The 20,182-nt window shown below is 34.7% G+C and overlaps 1 protein-coding gene across 1 annotated transcript in view; it reads right to left on the reverse strand.

Annotated features, from left to right (window-relative positions):
- The window catches only part of DCC (DCC netrin 1 receptor), a 689,897-nt gene that overhangs the window by 110,260 nt on the left and 559,455 nt on the right, over positions 1–20,182 (reverse strand). The window contains 1 exon segment of the mRNA XM_032595323.1: positions 3,317–3,511. Within this exon segment, the coding sequence (XP_032451214.1) occupies positions 3,317–3,511 (195 nt within the window).

Genomic DNA, 20,182 nt, shown 5'->3' on the forward strand with positions numbered 1-20,182 from the left:
ATGTGACATGTCTTGGGATACTAGATTGGTGCTTAAAAACAGTTGTATTCTCCTATACTAGCAGCAAACAGCTAGAAAATGAACTTGAACAATCCCATTTAAAATAGTTAATATACACACATATACATAGGGACTAAATTTAATAAACACACACAGACATACATATAGATATAGATATAGATATAGATATACATATACATATATAGATATATAGATATTGGCCTAATATATATATTTTGACTAAATCTAACAAAAAATTTCAAGATTTCCTATACTGAATACTATAAAATATTACTGAGAGAAATTAAAGAAGAAATTTGAAAAACACAGTTTATTGTCAGTTATGTCACAATAAAGCCCTTTTAAAACTTAACAAATTGTACGCTTTAGATATGTACAGTTTATACACATACAAATACCTCCATAAAGATGTAGAGGTAGGTAAATTGATCAATTGATAGACTGATGAATAGGTTAGTAGGTAAATAGTTTTTGAAAGAGGAGCTTGGTTTCAAATTAATGTTGCCAAACATGGCTAGAATTCAGATCTTATGAATCTATACCATGCATATACACCAAAACTGGCATTTAGGGCTCTTAAACTAAAAGGAATACGACGTCAAAAGATTAATTATAAATATCTAACAGTACAAACATTGGCTAATGAAACTCTATGTCTACACTAGGTAAGCTTTGTTTTAAATCAGGCAACATTAGATGTTGTTCAAAACAGTCTTATATTTGTTGTCCTGAAGCAGGTCACAGTGCCTGGTGTCTAAATATTAAATTATTATGCCTGATAAACAAAATGCTGTTTGAAAGTTCTGGTCTCCTATCAAAGAGAAGAGGAAGTTTATTGGTCAATTATAAACCAAATCGCTTTTTTATAGTCTAAAATACAACCATGACACTTGAAGTTATAGCTGACGCTATGCTTTAACAGATTATAACTTTCTTTAATTCGTTTTTAATTGTATAACTGTTATACAGTCCTTAAAATATATATTCCACTATTTAGCCAAAGTTTATGTCAGACATCTTAAGTTCCAACTTTTAAGAGGATAAAGGATTCACTCAAGTCCACATTCAAACTTTGCAAAGAAACCACTGATTGCTTTATTCTTTTAAACATTAAAGAAGCAGACTAGTTTCATAGCATCTTGTGATATATAGATATGGATATGGATATATAGATATAGATATGTTTAATATACACTCTGGGTAAATAGTGATACACATGTTGAAAAAAATACCAGTTTCTCTGTTTAACTATGCAGATACTTGAACAATAAGAATATAACACTTCTATTTCTTATTTTATGTTAAGACATAGGACTATATTAGAAAAGTATCAGCTGGTAGAACTTAAATACTTATGTATATATCCACATGTGTATGTGCGTATGTGTGTGTAAATGCATGTGTGTAACTTATCTTTTTCCAGATAAGCTTTAAAGTATAATAAACACATGATTATCTATCATTGAGGTAGGTTCATATCCATTTTATCTTTAACAGTTTTCTTAGCTCTCTAAACAACGAGAGCTTGTTTCCTTTGTAAGCATGTGGAGAGATTTGCCTGGAGAGATCCCCAAAGCCTCAACTTTGCTAGCCTAGGAGACTCCTGGAAAGTCTGCTTGTAGAAAAGAACATCATTACCAAAGGGATACAGCAAGACAATGTGGTTTTCCTTTATGACTTCATTCTGACTTTGCACCGCACTCTCATGGCAGCAGAGCCTGGGACCGGCCATGGGGATCTCTCCTTCTGTTGGGTGGCATCATGATCAACTGTCAGAGGTGATGCCCACTGAATAATGGACAAATGGCAGTCCTTCAACATAGATCTGACGGTCATAGAGTATGTTCTGTGATTGCCTTAACATTCAAACTCGGGGACTGACTGAGAATGTTATTTCTAAATGCCGAGCTAACTAGAATTGTGGAGATTTTCAGTAGGTACTTTTCTTATTAGTGTTTGAGGCAATTATAGAGAGAACGTGTCAGTGTAATTTTCCTCCTGCAGTGAGAAAATCTTTTCTTGCTACTGCAAGGAAAGGTATTTAAATTCAAATCAAGTTACTCATCACAAATGTTCTGTTTGTGAAAGAAATTACAAGTAGCATCCCCTACCTCCACCAATCAGGTAATATTCCCAGTGAGGAGGTCAATGTGCTTCACTGCAAATAATACGGAGTTAAATCAACAGGTAGAATTAACTTGCTTTGTGCTTTATGAGACTAGTTTAACTTCTTAGCAGCCTATGTATGACATATATTCCTTTGATTTCTCTCTGTCAATGATATAATCTCTAATTATACTATGGAAAATCATATATAAAATGGATGTGAACCCTTTCATTACACATTAGCCCTGTCTAAATGAACAAATTTTCAATGGATTAGGAAATGTCATAAGTCAAGTATTGTATTTAGTCAAATGAGGTTGAAGATGATAAGAGGTTGGAATGCATACAGAGAGGAGTTTGACAACTAAGTTTACAGGCTTGACTGAAAATTCCTTGTTTCGGGGCACCTGGGTGGCTCAGTCAGTTAAGCATCTGACTCTTGATTTCAGCTCAGGTCAGGAGCTTGTGGTTTATGAGTTCAAGCCCCAAATTGGTCTCCCTGATAATGGTGTGGAGCCTGCTTGGGATTCTCTCTCTCTCTGTCTTTACCCCTCCCCCACTTTGTTCTCTCTCTCTCTCTCTCTCTCTCTCTCTCAGAATAATAAACATTAAACAAATAAGAAAATTCCTTGTTTCACCTTTTGTTTTATGGTCATAATGGCATAGTCACAAAGTTTTGCCTATAAATACTAAAGGACAAGAGGGCAATGGGACTAGATAATTCAGTGTTAAAGAAAATTTGACAGAATATTCTCCTAGTGAGAAAAAAATGACAAAAAAGTGTTGACTTTCTTTTTATAAGAATTATTAAGATTAGAAGTTTCTGTTGACCAGGGAAAAAGAAAATTGATACAATTATCTTTTTGTATCCTCTGGCACATAAACAAGAGTACACAGCAGAGCACCCACTGTTGTGAATGTCTCTAAATAAAATTCCCCAATGCAAAATTCAGAGAGGAAAAACATCGGTGTGTGTGTATACATGTGTGTGCATGCAAACATGTGTGTGTGTGTGTGTGTGTGTGTGTGTGTAGACTGACAGGAGATAGAAAAAGAGAGAGACTCGTTTTAAGAATTAATATGTGCTACAAATTAAAATCAAATTCTGAAGAACAAGTTTCCAAGAAAGAAAATAATTTCACATAAATCATTTACTTCCTTTAATAGAATAAAAAACATTGCTACTCACCTAACCTCTCAATAGAATAATATCGCTGTTTACTATCCACACGCACTGTCTCGGCATAAGGGCTCCCAACGCCATAACCAATTATGTAACCTCGCACCACGATGTTTGGGTTCAAGGGAGGAGTCCAACTCATGATGATGCAATTGGTCTGGGGCCTCACGTGAAGAGAGCTTGGCTGGTCAGGGACTTGAGACTCTAGAATTCAAAGAGGGGTAAACATCAGCCTATCTCATAATAGAACATAGAGCATGGTAAACCTTCCCATTTAAAGAACACTTAATAACATATTCCATGAATTCTCAAATAGTGCATCACTTATTGCCCAAGTTCTCCCTAGTGTCAGCGTGTGATTCCATTTTCCATGTTTCACAGAATTCCTTAAGCACGAGAGGGCACTGAGTTCCTTCCATAGGCATGTAGCATCATGCATCCTTATTCTAATAGGTTTTTTTCCCCTTTCAGCTGTTTTCCCCCCATATAATTCTTCTTAGGTATCATCACTAATGGGTGAAATCAAAGAGGATGTAAGAACAATAGGAAGGGAAATGAAATGTCAAAAATGGTCTTGCCCAAGGATTATTTTATTCTCATTCAACTAAATAGGAAAATCAAGCAGTTCTTTCTCAAAATGTCAGGTGAAACAGTTTAGGGCAAATCAGCATGATTAAGATTGTACCTGACCCATAATTTAGTGCATCTCTGAAAAGTGCATTCATTATTGAAGAAAAAGAGACAGTGGCCGAGATGGTAGCCACACAGACTTTGGAGTGTGCAAATTTCATTTAATACCAGGCTCTGTCACTTCCTAGCTGTGCACCCTCATGAAGTTATTTATCTTCTCTGAGATTACCTTTTAATTAAAGTGGCATTCCAAATATTGATTGCTTCAAAGCCTGAGCTCTGAAAATAAGAATTCCAACTTATACTGTATACTCACCATTTCAGAGAGACCTTAAGACCTAAGCCTCAGTTTCCTCATGTGCAGAATGAGGCTAAGGATAGTAATATTCTCATAGGGTGCTGAGAAGATTTAATGAGATAAAGTATAAAAGCACTCATTATGAGTAGCACCAACTCATGTTAGCTGTTAGGGAGTAAATGTACGTGCTACCCTGACATAAATTTTCTCTGAAGGAGATTGTGTGTTGAAAATTAATAAATTAGCACTCTGACTTTTACATTATCTTTCTTCCCTGTGGTCCCATGGTTAAGGAAATGATGCATTTTCTGGGTGATTCTCATCATTCAACTAATAAATATTTATGAGCACCTACTATGTTGGGGGAACGGGTCAAGGTATCCCATGATGATCAGGATACAGGTCAAGAGTGAATATGGCAAACATAAAACATATACTCTTGGAGTTCACAGTTTAATGGGAAAGACAAGTAAAAAGGCAGTTGTAATATACCATGATAAATATTTTGATAGGGTTAACACAGGCATATGTAGCCTATTTTTTGAAAATCATGTAAGTATTCTGGGAAGAAATTTAAGCAAGAATGTGCCCATCTAAACTTTAATAGTCCATTAAGTGCTTAGCACAGTTTCTGGCAATTAATGGGTACTCAAAATATTAGTGATTTGAACTTTATTCAAACTATTTGTGTTCATTCATTCATTTTTTTAATAATGTTTTTATTCATTTTTCAGAGAGAAAGAGAGACAGAGTGAAAGCAAGGGAGGTGCAGAGAGAGAGAGAGAGAGAGAGAGAGGGGAGACACAGAATCTGAAGCAGGCTCCAGGCTTTGAGCTGTCAGCACAGAGCCTGACATGGGGCTTGAACTCATGAACTGTGAGATCATGACCTGAGCTGAAGTTGGACGCTTAACCGACTGACCCACCCAGGAGCCTCCATTATTTCATTCTTAACTGGTAATCTCTAAAAGTAACAAATGTCAGATTATGCAAAATAATTTGATGATTAAAGGTAATGTTACAACATATTTGTTTCCTTGATGTAATAGCAAAAGGTGATATAATCTCTATTACCAACTTTATCCACTTTCAACATGCATACTTCTAGCTTAAGTGATATATGGGAACATGTCTTTTAAAAGTTTTTAAAGTAGGTCCCATAATAACAGCTTTTTAAAAGATGCTACATCCTAAAGATGTTACATCAGCAGCATTTTCTAAAGGAGCTCCCCCACCCCTCTAGCCCCCACCCTGCCCAAAGATGCCCATTTGTGACAGAAAGGGAAGAAGTTTTATTTGTCTGCTCTGAGGAAGCCTGTGACATAATATGCAAAGGTGTCATAAAAAAATTATCTCAAAACGTGGACATAAACCTTAACAACAGAAACACAACGTAAGGGACTTTCCACTAGAAACCCTAAGTAAAAGTAATAAAAGACATAAAAGGAATGGATTAATACTTTTCAACTCTATTGCCACAGAGGCTGTCCAGTGTCCTCGAAATGTAATGGGTTCTACAAAGAATTATTTAACACTTTTGAGGTTTTGCAGTCATTATTGAAAACAGCAAGACAATCTGCCTAACCTTACATTTAGAAAATGAATTCAGTGCTATGACTTTTTAAAGACAATATGAAAACCTAATGCTTTTAATGACAATACTCAACATCTTTTAGAATAAAAGGAAAAAAATATTTAAAATGTTTCAAAACAATAACTTTCTCCATCTTTCTGCAAACCATAGAGTAGTTCCCTTGCAGGTTAGTAAGGTTCATACCCACAGAAGTACATATCTTGGAGTGTTATAAAGGGGCTATGGTAATGAGTGTACAAACTGGCTCTTGAAGAAGAGGGGCTCTTGGTACACAGGACTTGTCTTTTTTGTTTGTTTGTTTTTCACTGTATGAAAGGAATTTTAATCCTAGATCCAAACTGGGAACAATTTTAACATGATAAAAAATAAGGGTGTATATACATAAGAATACATGGTGGCTCCCCCTCTAAATACTTAATGCGCTTTACTACCCTTAAGATCATAGGGCCATAAGAAAAGTTGTCTATCAAGGCAGTGTGAGACATAACCCATTTATAATATATGGCCTCATCATAAAGATAACTGTGCTAAGAGATTCGTAATCCAGAATAGCCCCTTTGTACCCACCTACTCACTTCTTAATATAAAAACAGAAATGACATTTTCCTTTTATGCTACCTGAATCAGTTTTCTCTAACATAGATGACCTTATGGATTAGGAAAATGGTTACTATTGGAATGAATTATAAAACATCAATTCAGAAAATTTGCCATGAAAGTATGTGACATGAGACCTCTCGGTTTGAAGGCTGAAACTGAAATTCACTACTCAGAAGTACATGAAAGATTTTACAAGTACCTCTAGGACAATATTGAGTATATAAAGCATAGAGAAGTATTAAGGTAATTATTTAAATAATTTGAAACCAAAGAACACATTTTGCCTGAAATATCCAAATTAATGAACCTCAAATTTCTACTGAAATCTGAATTATCAGAGTAACTAGGTCAACGGCCATTCTTGGTTATACTCTGGAATTATGGATCCAATCTTGGTTTAATTTGTTCCTAAAGAAGAGTTATTATTTTGGGGGGTTGGGTGCAGCGTGCCTGGATGGCTCAGTCAGTTAAGCGTCCAACTTCAGCTCAGGACATGATTTCACGGTTCTTGGGTTTGAGCCCCGTGTTGGGCTCTGTGCTGATAGCTCAGAGCCTGGAGCCTGCTTCGGATCCTGTGTGTCTCTCTCTTTCTGCTCCTCCTCCACTCATGCTCTCTCTCTTTCAAAAATAAACATTAACAAAATTTAAAAAAAGAATAGTTATGATGTTTTGAGTGACGACCAATTTCCACTAATGAGTAGTATTCACATATAGCACATTAGGAAATTTACCATATTAATCCCCATGACATTTCAACAATTACTGTACATCTCCTATGTGCCAGTCATAGTTCTAAGTACTGGGGACATAGTTTTTTGGGGAAGTAAAACCAATAAAATAAGAGGAAAGAAAAAACAAAGAAATCAGAAGATTTTGTAAGTATCATGCTGATAGAATAGTAACTGACACTGACTCAAGGAAGGTATTCCTGGTAGAGTCTAAGGTGAATGATCAGAAAGAGTCAGTCAAGCAAATACCAGGGTGGAAAACTTTACAAGAAGAGGGAATGACTGCCACAAAGCCCCTGCAGCAAGGATGAGCTTCGTATATGGAGATATCAAAGAAGGCCATTGTGCCTAGACCACAGAAGGAAAATAAAGAAAATAAAAAGAAAGTTACCCAGTTAATTCCCATTTAAAATGGTACAAATGCTATGAAAAACAGTATTGCAGTTTTTTTTTTAATTAGAATTACCATAAGATCCAGTAATTCCACTTCTGGGTATCATCTCCCAAGAATTGAAAGCAGGGACTCAAACAGATATCTGTACACCTGCACTCACAGTATAATTATTCAGAAGAGCCAAAAAGTAAGTAAAGTTCAGGTGTCCATCGACAGATGAATGGATAAACAAACTGGGGTATATATACAAAATGGGATATTTTTCAGCTTTAAAGAGGAAGGAAATTCTGATTCATGCCTTTAGGCATGAGCCTTTAGGACATTATGGTAAGTGAAACAAACCAGTTCACAAAAGGACAAAAACTGCATGAATCTACTTCTATGACATACCCAGAGAGTCCGAATTCATAGAGAGAGAAAGTAGATGGTGATTGCTAGGAACTGGGAGGAGGGTGGAGTAGGGAGTTATTGCTTAATGGGTACAGAGTTTCAGTTTTGCAAGACGAAGAGTTTTGGAAGAGGGTGGTTTTGATGACTGTCACACAACAATGTAGATGTACTTAAAGACACTGAACTGTACACTTAAAACTAGTTAAGGTGGTTACTATTATGCGCAGTTTAAAATAATTTTTTTAATTAAAAAATTAGAAAACCCTAAAATGTTTTTGTGCTTGTCTGGATGGCTATTGTGGAAGTGATGTGTGCATATTTGGGACATTTGGGAGATAAAATCAACAGAGCTATAAACTGGATGTAAATGGTTTGGGAAAGAAGAGACTCAATGATAACTCATATATCTTTGGCTTGGGCAACTGGTGTATGACCTACTGAGATAAAGAAAAATAAGTGAGTTCTTAGGTCATGTTAAATTGAGATACCTATTGGTTATACCTATGGAGATCTCAAGGATGTAGGTGGGTATATAAATTTGGGGTTTTAGTGAAAGGCCATGGTCAGATACATAGATGTGAAAGCTGCCAATATACAGATGGTATTGAAAATAAATGTGTATGAATATAGATACAGTGTGAGCATGTGTGTAAACAAAAACAAATAAGATCATGTCAAATAAGTAACATCACTCAAAACTCCTTAAAGTCTTCTGATAGCACACTGTAAAGTCAGGTTCTACCATGGCCTAAAAGGTTGTATATGCTCTACCCCAGTCCTCCTTAGCTCTCTATCTTCATCTCCTACCACTTTCCCCTTTGCTTACCTTACCCCAGCCATCTATTACACAGTGGACACTTTATTGTTCCTCAAACATGCCAGGCATGCCCTGGCCTCAGGGCATTTGCATCTGTTGTATGCTTTGCCTGGGAAGCACTCCCTCAGATACGCCTTTCTCCCTTATGTCCTTCAGGTTTCTGTTATTTGCTTTTCAACTTCAGCCTTGCCTGGCTACCATATTTAAATTTGCAATCTTTCCCTAATCTCTAATCTAATAATCACCTATCTTATTTTTTCCCCCTAGGATTTGTTGCCATTTATTGTGCTTTCTATTTAATGTGATTATTTCATTATTCTTTGTCTCATCTCCTTCCATAAATTCTGGAATACATAAAACTGTCACTAACTATACAATTATCAAAATTTTATACAGCTCTCTCTTTAAGACAAGAATTTTAAGAAAAAAGGAAATAATAAAGAAATGAAACAAGATGAAAATACAGTTATTAACGGCATTTTCTCCAAGTGGCCAGAAAGATTTGTTTCTGCTGGCCCCTGCTAATGACAATGATCGCTGCTGTGTACTGTCTTCCGTGGACGGCCCGCCAAGTGGCGTCAGGCAGCTGGTACTTTTGACAAATACTCACATATCTGTTCTCGATTTAGTGTGCTGCATTTTATGGGTCATTTTGTTAGAGATTTGTTCCGGTCCCTAATAGCCTATATGTCTTTACAGAGAATTACATAAGGCAGTTGGTACAGCCATCTTCTATCTTTCCAGACAGTTCTGATACATACTAATGTGTTCATTTCTATTGGCGAGGACTATTCTCACCAACGGACATCATCTTCCTTATGCCACTCATGTCTATAAACTTTGAATGTTATTTGTGTATTTATTGTAGTGAACAATCACTTGTATTTACCAATGAACTATACCTTGTTTTTATTCTATTTTTATTATATATTTATTTTTGCTTTCCTCCTACAATCTTCTTAGTATTAACCTTTTACTATATTTTTCACTTAGTGGTATACAAGTGTAGTTATGTGTCCAGCACTCCCATCATGGGACACAACAGTTCCGTCCCCTTCAAACTCTCCTCATATTGTCACCTTGGCAGTCATTGCCTTCCCTGATCCTTCAATATTAACTTGACTAATGGATTTTAAAATTTCATTCCTCTATGAATATGCTCTTATGAATAATCTTACTTATTTATTTTCAGCATTAATTCTTTTAAAAAAATCTATGTTTTTGCTCTTGTTCCTTAATAACAATGGGTAACATGTATGGAGGACTATTATGAATAAGCGCCATATTCAACATTTAAATAAATGTTTGAATGTTTCGTACATACTTTGTGCTCTTAGCTATTCTACAAATGTCCTGTTTATCATAATGTTTGAATTTTCAAATTAGGATTCATAATTTTAATTGAATTGTATCTTTTTGTTTACTTTTATATATTTTTCCACAATCTTAATTATCTCTTAGTCAAATAATCTTATTATTCTACTATTTCATGTTATTTTTAGGTACTTTTGTTTGTAGTATTCATTTTCATTTTAATGAAATTTTTACTCTATCACTGCTCCTGAAATTGAAAATAAATATAAGTATAAACAGAGAGTAGAGTGGTGGTTGCCAGGGGTTAAGGGGTGAGGGAAATGGGGAGATGTTGGTCATAGGGTACAAACTTCCAGTTATAAGATAAGTTATAAGTTCTGGATCTAATGTGCAGCATGGTGACTATACTTAACAATACTGAATTACTGTATTATGTACTTGAAAATTGCTAAGAGAGCAGACCTTCCATGCTCTTACCTCACATATACACAAAAAGGTAATTATGTGAAGTGATAGATGAGGCTACTAACTTTATTGTGGTAATAATCATGTTGTACATACTGTATATCTTAAACTTACACAATATTTTATGTCAATGGTATCTCAATAAAGCTGGAAAAATTAAAAAGAAAACAGAAAATTAAAGACAAAAAATTAGCATAAAGCCAGAAAAAGAAAAGAAAAAGCATGTAGAAAATTAAGGGGAGCAGGTAGATACACAGTGTTCTAAAAAGGAACTTTTGACAGATTCATTCCTTTAACACCAAAATTCTAATTCTGAAAAAAATATGCCTCTTGAGGGTATTTGTTTGTGTCCTCCAATTTCCGACACTGACAGTCTTACTTCTATTGACAATCAAGGTAGACTACTGGAATGGGGTTGTCTGCCTAGGCCTAGGAAACAATATGATGTCTTTCTGAAGAGATAACTGATCAGAATCTAGATCCTGTAGCCTCTGCACTTTTACCACTGATCAAGTCTCACAATGATGATAACTCAATGGGAAAAAGTAGTGGGGGGAGTAAGATATTCCTCAGGGAAGAGACATTCAATGTCATGTCCAAGTTTAATCTTAACAAAATAATCAAGATCGTTCCTTCTTTGGTTCTCTCTTGCCTAGAGAAACTGCAGAATCCCAACTCCAGATCATCAGTAGGGTGAAACTAGTCCTTTTTTGTTCCAATGTTGGGAAAAAAATGGCCTAAATCTGTTGAGTTCTTGATTTGACAAGGAGAAAATTAAGGTAACTGTCTAGGGAGGAGGTTGGCATGTCAAATGGAACACAAGAAGAAACACAATCAAGTTCAATTTTATTTACGAACTCCTGGCTTTTTGAGTGGGAAAACCAAAACTTGACAGTTACAGGCAACACCTTTGATGCAGCTTTCTAAGAGCACTGTGGGATCAGAGCCTATCAATATCCATGATATCAATATTTGTTTTCTCAATTTAGAGTTCAGGGACCCCAACTTCAAAAATCATAGAATCTCACTAGAATCTTATGTCTTCCCATGATAAATTTTATCAGCTACTTCATATTGAATAATCTCCAGGTTTTGGGCCATGCAAATGATAAATACTATTCTTTAAAAGGGCATGGGGAGTAGGGTCTCAGGATGTACTTCCATCCCAAAGGATGGAAGGATGTACTTCCTAAAGGATGTACTTCCATGAACTTTTCAGGTTCATTTTCCTCTAACTGGATTAAAACCCTAGTCTCTCAAAACTATAGATCTATTTGCCCTAAAAGAAAATCACTATCTCTAAAATCTTATGGCAAGCTTCTCTCTAGAAAACTTGGGTTTTTATTTTAACATCTTACTTGAGGAAAAGGTAATATAATTCTCCATTTAAATAAAAGTATACCAAGGAGGGCCAAGGGGGATGTTTCTAGCTCTCATTTAACTATAATTGTTTTTTATGACTATAATAGTATGAGTTTAACATAAATAATACCTGGCTATGAATGTTTATATATTGACCCATCTATTCAATATTAATAAAGCATCTACCATGCATCAAGCACCACGACAAGCACTGAGAAATTCAAATCAAATAAAGCACGGTCTTTGCTTGTAATCAGCTGAGAAGAGTGTGATAGTTGCTGATATTGTGCCCAAGACAGCAGGCTTAGAGGAAAGACATCTGGATGCAGCTCAGATGAAAGAAGCCTCCTAGAAGCAAAACATTTGGTGAGTTTTGAAGTAGAAGTAGGTGTGAAGTCATGTGAAAGGGCACTCTGGCAGAGGAAACACTAAGAGTGAAAGCATGAGATATAATGGAGTGCATCTGGAGGGATGCATACATATGCAAAGATGTGATAGAATGTCAAACTTGAGGTTATGGGCAGGACCACAACAAGGAGAATTTGAATAGAGAAATAACATCATCATATCTGGTTAAGAAAAAATCACTCTGACAGCATGATGGAGTCCAGAGAGGAGCAAACTGGTGTCTTCCCACAGAAGACCAGGTGGGAGGCTATTTTCAGGTGACAAAGGCTGACAGGCTGACATAAACTAGAGTGGTGGATCAGAGAGGAGGGCATGAATTCCAGGCCTGTTAGGGAGGTAGAAATTGCAGGTACTGGGGCGCCTGGGTGGCGCAGTCGGTTAAGCGTCCGACTTCAGCCAGGTCACGATCTCGCGGTCCGGGAGTTCGAGCCCCGCGTCGGGCTCTGGGCTGATGGCTCAGAGCCTGGAGCCTGTTTCCGATTCTGTGTCTCCCTCTCTCTCTGCCCCTCCCCCGTTCATGCTCTGTCTCTCTCTGTCCCAAAAATAAATAAACGTTAAAAAAAAAAAAAAAAATAAAAAAAAAAAAAAAAAAAAAAAAAAAAAAAAAGAAATTGCAGGTACTGGGTATATTGGTAGGAAGTGATAATGGAGGAGTTGAGGATGGGGAACCTGCTGGCTTAGATGACTGGTGGATATGGGTACCAGTCCCAATGTGAAGAACACAAGAGGGAGAACACAATCTCCTATAGTAGGAATGATACCTTGAGAGATCAGCTCACCTCATCTCACCACCTCCAGGTGCGTATAGGATGGGTGTTTGAGCCCTCCATCTTTATTATACTTGAAAATACCAAAGGAACAAAGCAACAACAAAATTTTTAAAACCATCCTTACCATGGAGGAGGGGAAGGAAAAAAAAGGAAAAGAAAAAAAAAGAGGTTAGAGTGGGAGAGAGCCAAAGCATAAGAGACTCTTAAAAACTGAGAACAGGGGCGCCTGGGTGGCGCAGTCGGTTAAGCGTCCGACTTCAGCCAGGTCACGATCTCGCAGTCCGTGAGTTCGAGCCCCGCGTCAGGCTCTGGGCTGATGGCTCAGAGCCTGGAGCCTGTTTCCGATTCTGTGTCTCCCTCTCTCTCTGCCCCTCCCCCGTTCATGCTCTGTCTCTCCCTGTCCCAAAAATAAATAAACGTTGAAAAAAAAATTAAAAAAAAAACAACTGAGAACAAACCGAGGGTTGATGGGGGGGCGGGAGGGAGGAGAGGGTGGGTGATGGGTATTGAGGAGGGCACCTTTTGGGATGAGCACTGGGTGTTGTATGGAAACCAATTTGACAATAAATTTCATATATTGAAAAAAAAACATCCTTGACCTTTCTATTTTTGATTTATATGAGAAGTGATAGCTTTGCTTTCCTTTGCCTTCAAGTCCATCACTAGAATCAACCACTGCCAACTAGTTTGGTATAGGGGAAAGACAACTTTATGCTCTACTAGAAGTACTGGCAATAGTCTCAATGCCATTTATTGAATAATCTGCTCACTGAAATGCCAAATTCATTTTAAAGTTTATTTCTCAAATATAGCAAGAAATATTTCTGTCCTCTATATTCTGTTACATGGATCTACTTGTCTATTTCATTGCCAGACAGTACTATATTGATTTTTAAATCATGTTTTATTGTAAATGTTAACGTTTATTCTACTTTTCAAATTTTCTCGGAATTCTTTTACATTTATTCTTCCATATGAAGTACATTCTGATTGGAGTTGTATTTATTAACTTAATCATTAATTTCGGAAGAAGCATTGATATGGTAACATTTTGTATCAAGGAATATATTTCTATTATTCATGTCTTATTTTATATCTTTTAATAAAATGTTATTTTCTTCATATACATTTAGTTTGTTAAATTTAGGCTTAGATATCATATTTTAGGTTTCCATATGAATCCATTTCTTTTCTTTTTAATGTTTGAACTAATTATTGCCCAGTATAAAAAAAACTATTTTTTTGTGTGTATACATAGATATGTATATGTATATAAGTATGTATACATATAATTTTAATATTAAATTTTCTTATTAATTCTAATAGTTTTTTAATGTAGTTTCTTGGAATTCCCAAATTTGCAATCACACTGCTCATAAAAATAGCATTTCTTTCCATCTGTAATGACATATAGCTTTTTAAGTTTTTTTGTGTGTTTATTTCTTATCAAAACCTCTACACTGTTGAATAATAAAAATAGTAGGAAACTTCCCTGGTTTATTGGATTTTAAGGACAATGTATTTAGTATTTTAGTATTTAGCAGAATGCTTGCTTTTAGTTTCTTACAAAATAATAACATTTTGAAAGTTTCCTTAAACTCACATATTTTTTTTTTCAATGTTTATTTATTTTTGGGACAGAGAGAGACAGAGCATGAACAGGGGAGGGGCAGAGAGAGAGGGAGACACAGAATCAGAAACAGGCTCCAGGCTCCGAGCCATCAGCCCAGAGCCTGACGCGGGGCTCGAACTCACGGACCGCGAGATCGTGACCTGGCTGAAGTCGGACGCTTAACCGACTGCGCCACCCAGGCGCCCCTAAACTCACATATTAACACAAATTTTTAAGAAACTAGTAAAGACTAATTTTACAAAATGCCCTCTTACATATGATATATGATGATGTCCCATTAAATTATACTTTAATTAGATGGTGGGATTTTAAGACACACTGAGTGTATGCCCTGCTTTTGCATCAGAAGAAATACATCTATTCCCTAATGCAGACAACAGAGTTTTATCATCATGAACAAGAAAAAGATTCATAGGACCAATGGTATTAGTATTTCATACCACTGTTGAAGTTTGAGATCTAATATATGAAAATCAGTAACAATAAGCATTTGTTGAGTGCTTAATATATATCAGATACATTTCTGAGTACTTTATTTCCATTATCATTGTTAATTCTTACAGAGATCCATTGAGATAGATACTGTTGTTACACCCTATTTACAGATGAGAAAACTCAGGTCTTAGGGAAGTTAAGTTACTTGTGCGTGACAATACAGTGAGTGGAGCAGAAGTCAAACCTAGTTATTAAGATTTCAAACCCCACAACCTTATATACTACATTATACTTAGAAAAAGTCAAGGAAGTCATAAGGGGATTAAACATTTCATGAGGATACTAAAAAGTGTGCTATGGCTAAGGAAAGGACTTAAAACTTTTTCGAACATTTATCCAAATCTAAATAATTTGTACATCGTTTGTATGGTGGAGTGCTGAGATTTTGAACAACCACTTGCCCAAGAACAAAAGCAGATTTTAAATTGATTTCAAACTCAATTTGGCTTTGCCTACAAGACTCCTTATATGTGAGATGAATTCTACTTGAATGAGAATAAGGGGCTGGATTCTTCAATTTCATGATGGATTGGCTGTTATACCAATGGCTCATCTCATTTGCAAGTCTTTTTGTCAACTAGTAACCCAGCATATCATGGATGGTTCCTATCAAAAGCCCATGTGAAAGAAATAATTTTTCATGACATGCCACCTACAACCTACGTTCCTCTGTGCATAAAATCATATACTAACATTGTTATATCATCAGAGGACCGCATTTGCGAGCTCATTGGTGTAGACCCCACTTCTTACCCTCGAATTGGTATCTTTAACTTGAATGCATTTTAAATGGCATGTTATTGATTTTAACCAAGAATTTTATCAAATAATAGCCAAACAAAAATAATTTCTGCATTTGTTGAAAGTAAAAAAAAAAATCCATTTTATAAAATTTTCACTATATTTTTAATCTAATAGAAACACAAATAAACAAGATTGCTTAGATATCAGGTGCTAAAAGTTACATTCTAGATATAATATGGTTTCTTTTGGACCAACGAATTACTTGGAAGAATATTTTTGTATTTCCAAACATATTGGATATCATATTATTATTGACTATTAGTTTCATTACACTGTGATCAATGAATGAATTTAGTATTATCCAAGAACTTTAATACCCATTTTCTTACAGCCAAATACTAAATATTTTTTGGATGCTTAGGAAAAAAATATGCAATTCTGTAACTGTGCATATTTCAATTATGAAAGGTAAATCTTCCACATTCCTTGCTTTTTCATTTTTTTCCTATTCTGAGAGATGTGTAAAAATCTCCAAATATAACATTGGTCTTTATATATAGCTTTCAGTTTACAAAGCTACAGACCCTAGAGGAACAAATTAAATGAAACAAGAAATAATTAGAAAAAAGCAAATATTAGGGTCGTTTAAAATAGAGGACCAAAAGCTTGTCTTTTCAATAAATCAGAGTAGGAGAAAAGGAATTATGGTAGATTGGGCGCCTTAAGGGATATAAAAACTGTATATAGTGTGTAATTCTAGAATTCAATTCTAGTTTGTACAAATGATCTGTAAAAAAAGTTTTTTGGGGTTCACTGAAGAAATTTGAATATGATCAGGATTTTAGGTAAAATCATAATCTGCAAAGATAAAAATGAAAATAATTGAAAACAGAAGTTTGAAGAACAGTAAGCATCATATATTCTCATTTTAGTTACATCTATATATTTTTAATTGTATAAATATTTTATGCATGTATGTGTATACTGACATGTGTATAATGAAAGAAACTAAAGGATATGTATTAGAGTGTTAAGATGATAATCTGATCATCTTCAGATGGTGAGACTTGTGTTGGTTTGTTGTATTTTCTAGCTACAACTGTATACATTTACTGATTCTATACTGATGAATGTGTGCTAAAACGTTTGTAAATTTTTTCATAAAGATCTGTCAAGATTTGCTTTAGTAGTATACATTTGTTATAAAAGCCATATACTTATAAGTAATACATATTTCTTCAACAATTTACATATTTTCAATAACTCAATCCTTTTACCATTAATAGTGACTCTACCCCTAAAGATGTTTTTGGCCTTAAGAAAATTACCAGAGAAAAACCTATACATGTTTTTTGTTAGGATGACTGGTATTTTGTCTCATCTCTTTATTTTCAACTTTTTCATGTTTTAATATTTATAAATTTTGCCAACTGTAAGTACTATAGACATGGATGTTTTCAAAATTCCATTAAGTAATGGAATCCTTGAACTGGTGAGTCTAATACACTTATTGTTGTTACTACATTAAAGTTTATTTATATGACTTTATTATGCACTTTTAATTTTCCATTTGTTCATAATAAAGTATTATTTTTCATTTTTATGACCTCATTTGTATAAGCTAAAGAGCCCCTCCCTCTATTTTATTTTTTCTCTACCTGATTGATACAAAATAATATACTCTATATCCTTCCGGTTGTAAGATATTCAATTTTGAGATCACATATAACTTGTAGTCTGAAGTTAATTATATCATTTCTTTTCACGAGAACATCATAAAAACAATTTCAAAACTGTTTAACCTCCACGATCTCCTTCTTCTTTATTACCTAATATTCACGAACTTTTTAAACTCTCCAAAACATAATTTTTCTTTTAGATGGCCATAATTTGCTCAGATGTACCCATATGTCACATGATTTTGTTAATCACTTTTCTAATAATCCCTCTAGTCATTTTCTTTATCTTTTTTAAAAAAATGTACATTCTTTATAAAAAGGATGGCGGTGGTTGTCTATTTTTCTTTATGCCTCCTTTCCTTGAATAGTTGTTTGGTTAGATATACAATTCTTTAATGACAGTAACTTTTTAATCAGCACTTTGAAGATATTTCATTGTTTTCTGCTTTAATTGTTCCTATAGGGGAGTCTTCATCAGTATAATTATAGTCCCTAAAGAAGTAATCTCTCCTTGGGCATTTTAAGCTCTTCTTTTGTCTTTACCTTTGATATTGTACAATGTATCAAAGGTAAAGCATTATTCCTGAATCTGATAATCCATATATTTCATCAATTCTGGAAAATTATCACTTATCTCTTCAAAATTTATTTTTTCTCCATTCTTTATTTTCCTTTGGAATTATGATTGAAGCATGTTAAGTTTTCTCATTCCATGTTTTGTTTTTCAAGTTCTCTTTTATTTCTTCTATCAGTGTGTATTTTTATGTTGTTCCAAGCATTTAAAAAGATTCTTTCTCAGATGGAGCTTGGTGTTTTGAATTTTTTGGAAAATATATTGTTTGTGTACTTTAAGAGTTGCCTATTTGAGACTTGAAGTTTTGTGACTTGTATATTTATTTGTAGTTGTCAATATAAAATTATACATCCATTCCATGCATGTATGTGTGCATGTGGGTGTTTGTGTACATATGTCTGTGTGTATGTCTGTGTGCATGTGCATCTATATGCCTGTGTATACATATGTATGTGTCTCTGTGTGCACATATGCAGGTGTGTATGTTTGCATGCATACATGTATATACACATGTGTGTATGTATGCCTGCTGTATGTATGTGATGTCATCATTAACCTGGAATCCTATCAACTTGTATCCTGTTAATTCTTTGCCCAATTTTCATTTAATATTTTTGCCTTTGTCTTAAAAATATATAGTTTCATTTTGTTTTTAACAGGATCTGAAAGTCCCTTTTACAAAGGGAAGTCAATTCAGTTTTATTAAATTTTAGAATTTCTCTCATCTAAGAGTGTTTTTCATTTTTCCTCACTAACAACTTTATTTTCTGTACTTTGCTATATAACACATTATTTATTTTTATTTTTCCAATAATTTAGAATATATATGTATTTTTTATTTTTATTTTATTTTATTAAATTTGAGAGAGAAAGAGAGCAAGCTTATAGGGGAGGGGCAGAGAGAGGGAGAGAATCCCAAGCAGGCTCTGTGCTATCGGTGCAGAGCATGACATGGGGCTCGAATTCACAAATGGTGAGATCACAATCGGAGCAGAAATTAAGAGTTGGATGCTTAATCAACTGAGCTATTCAGGTGCCCCTAAAAATACGTATTTTAAAGTATTTTTTAAAAACCAATTCTTGGGTGGATATGCAATTTGCCATGGTGTTTATCTTCTGTCAAATCTTAGACAATTTTGGGCCTTTGCTTATTTCTTTAGCTATCTATTAGGTAAGAGTATCATCATAGGCCATCCTGTTTATCTCTGGTCCTTGCTCAATTTCGGCTTTCATTAAATGTTCAGACTCTGAAATTCTAGATTTTTGAGCCTCTCATTTCTATATATTGTGTTTCCCTTTTCTTTACCTATTTTTCTATTTCATCCTTAATGCTTATTGTTTCATACCTTTTGGCTAATATGAAACTAAAAACACAAACTGATTTATAATATTTGATGCAAAATTTTATTTTGATACAAGCATACAGTTGGGCCTTGGACAATGTGGGTTTGAACTGTACAGGTCCACTTACATGCAGATACTTTTTCAATAAATACAGTAATGTAAGTGTATTTTCTCTTCCTTTTGATTTTCTTAATAACATTTTTTCTCTAGCTTACTTTATTGTAAGAATGCAGTATATAATACATATACCATAGAGAATATGTGTTAACTGACTCTATATGTTAACTAAGTCTTACAGTCAACAGTAAACTTTTAGTAGTTAAGTTTTGGAGAAACTAAAGTTATATGTGAATTTTCAACTGCATGGGGGGCAGTGTGCTTAACCTTGGCATTTTTCAAGGGTCTATTGTACTTATCTTTGTCAGTTACCCAAATGACATCAAAATATTTTTTTTCTGGCAAATACTATTACTGCTATACTTAGTGGTTTAAATTACCACAAGTTTAGAGGCTTAAAACAACACAAATTCTGTATATCACATTTCTAGAAGTTAGAACTCCAGTATCGGTCTCGGGGAGGTAATATATAGATGTCAACCCAGGAGCATGTTCCTTCTCAAGGCTTCAGGAATGATTG

Source organism: Lynx canadensis, chromosome D3, assembly GCF_007474595.2.
Source record: "Lynx canadensis isolate LIC74 chromosome D3, mLynCan4.pri.v2, whole genome shotgun sequence".
NCBI classification, from domain to species: Eukaryota; Metazoa; Chordata; class Mammalia; order Carnivora; family Felidae; genus Lynx; species Lynx canadensis.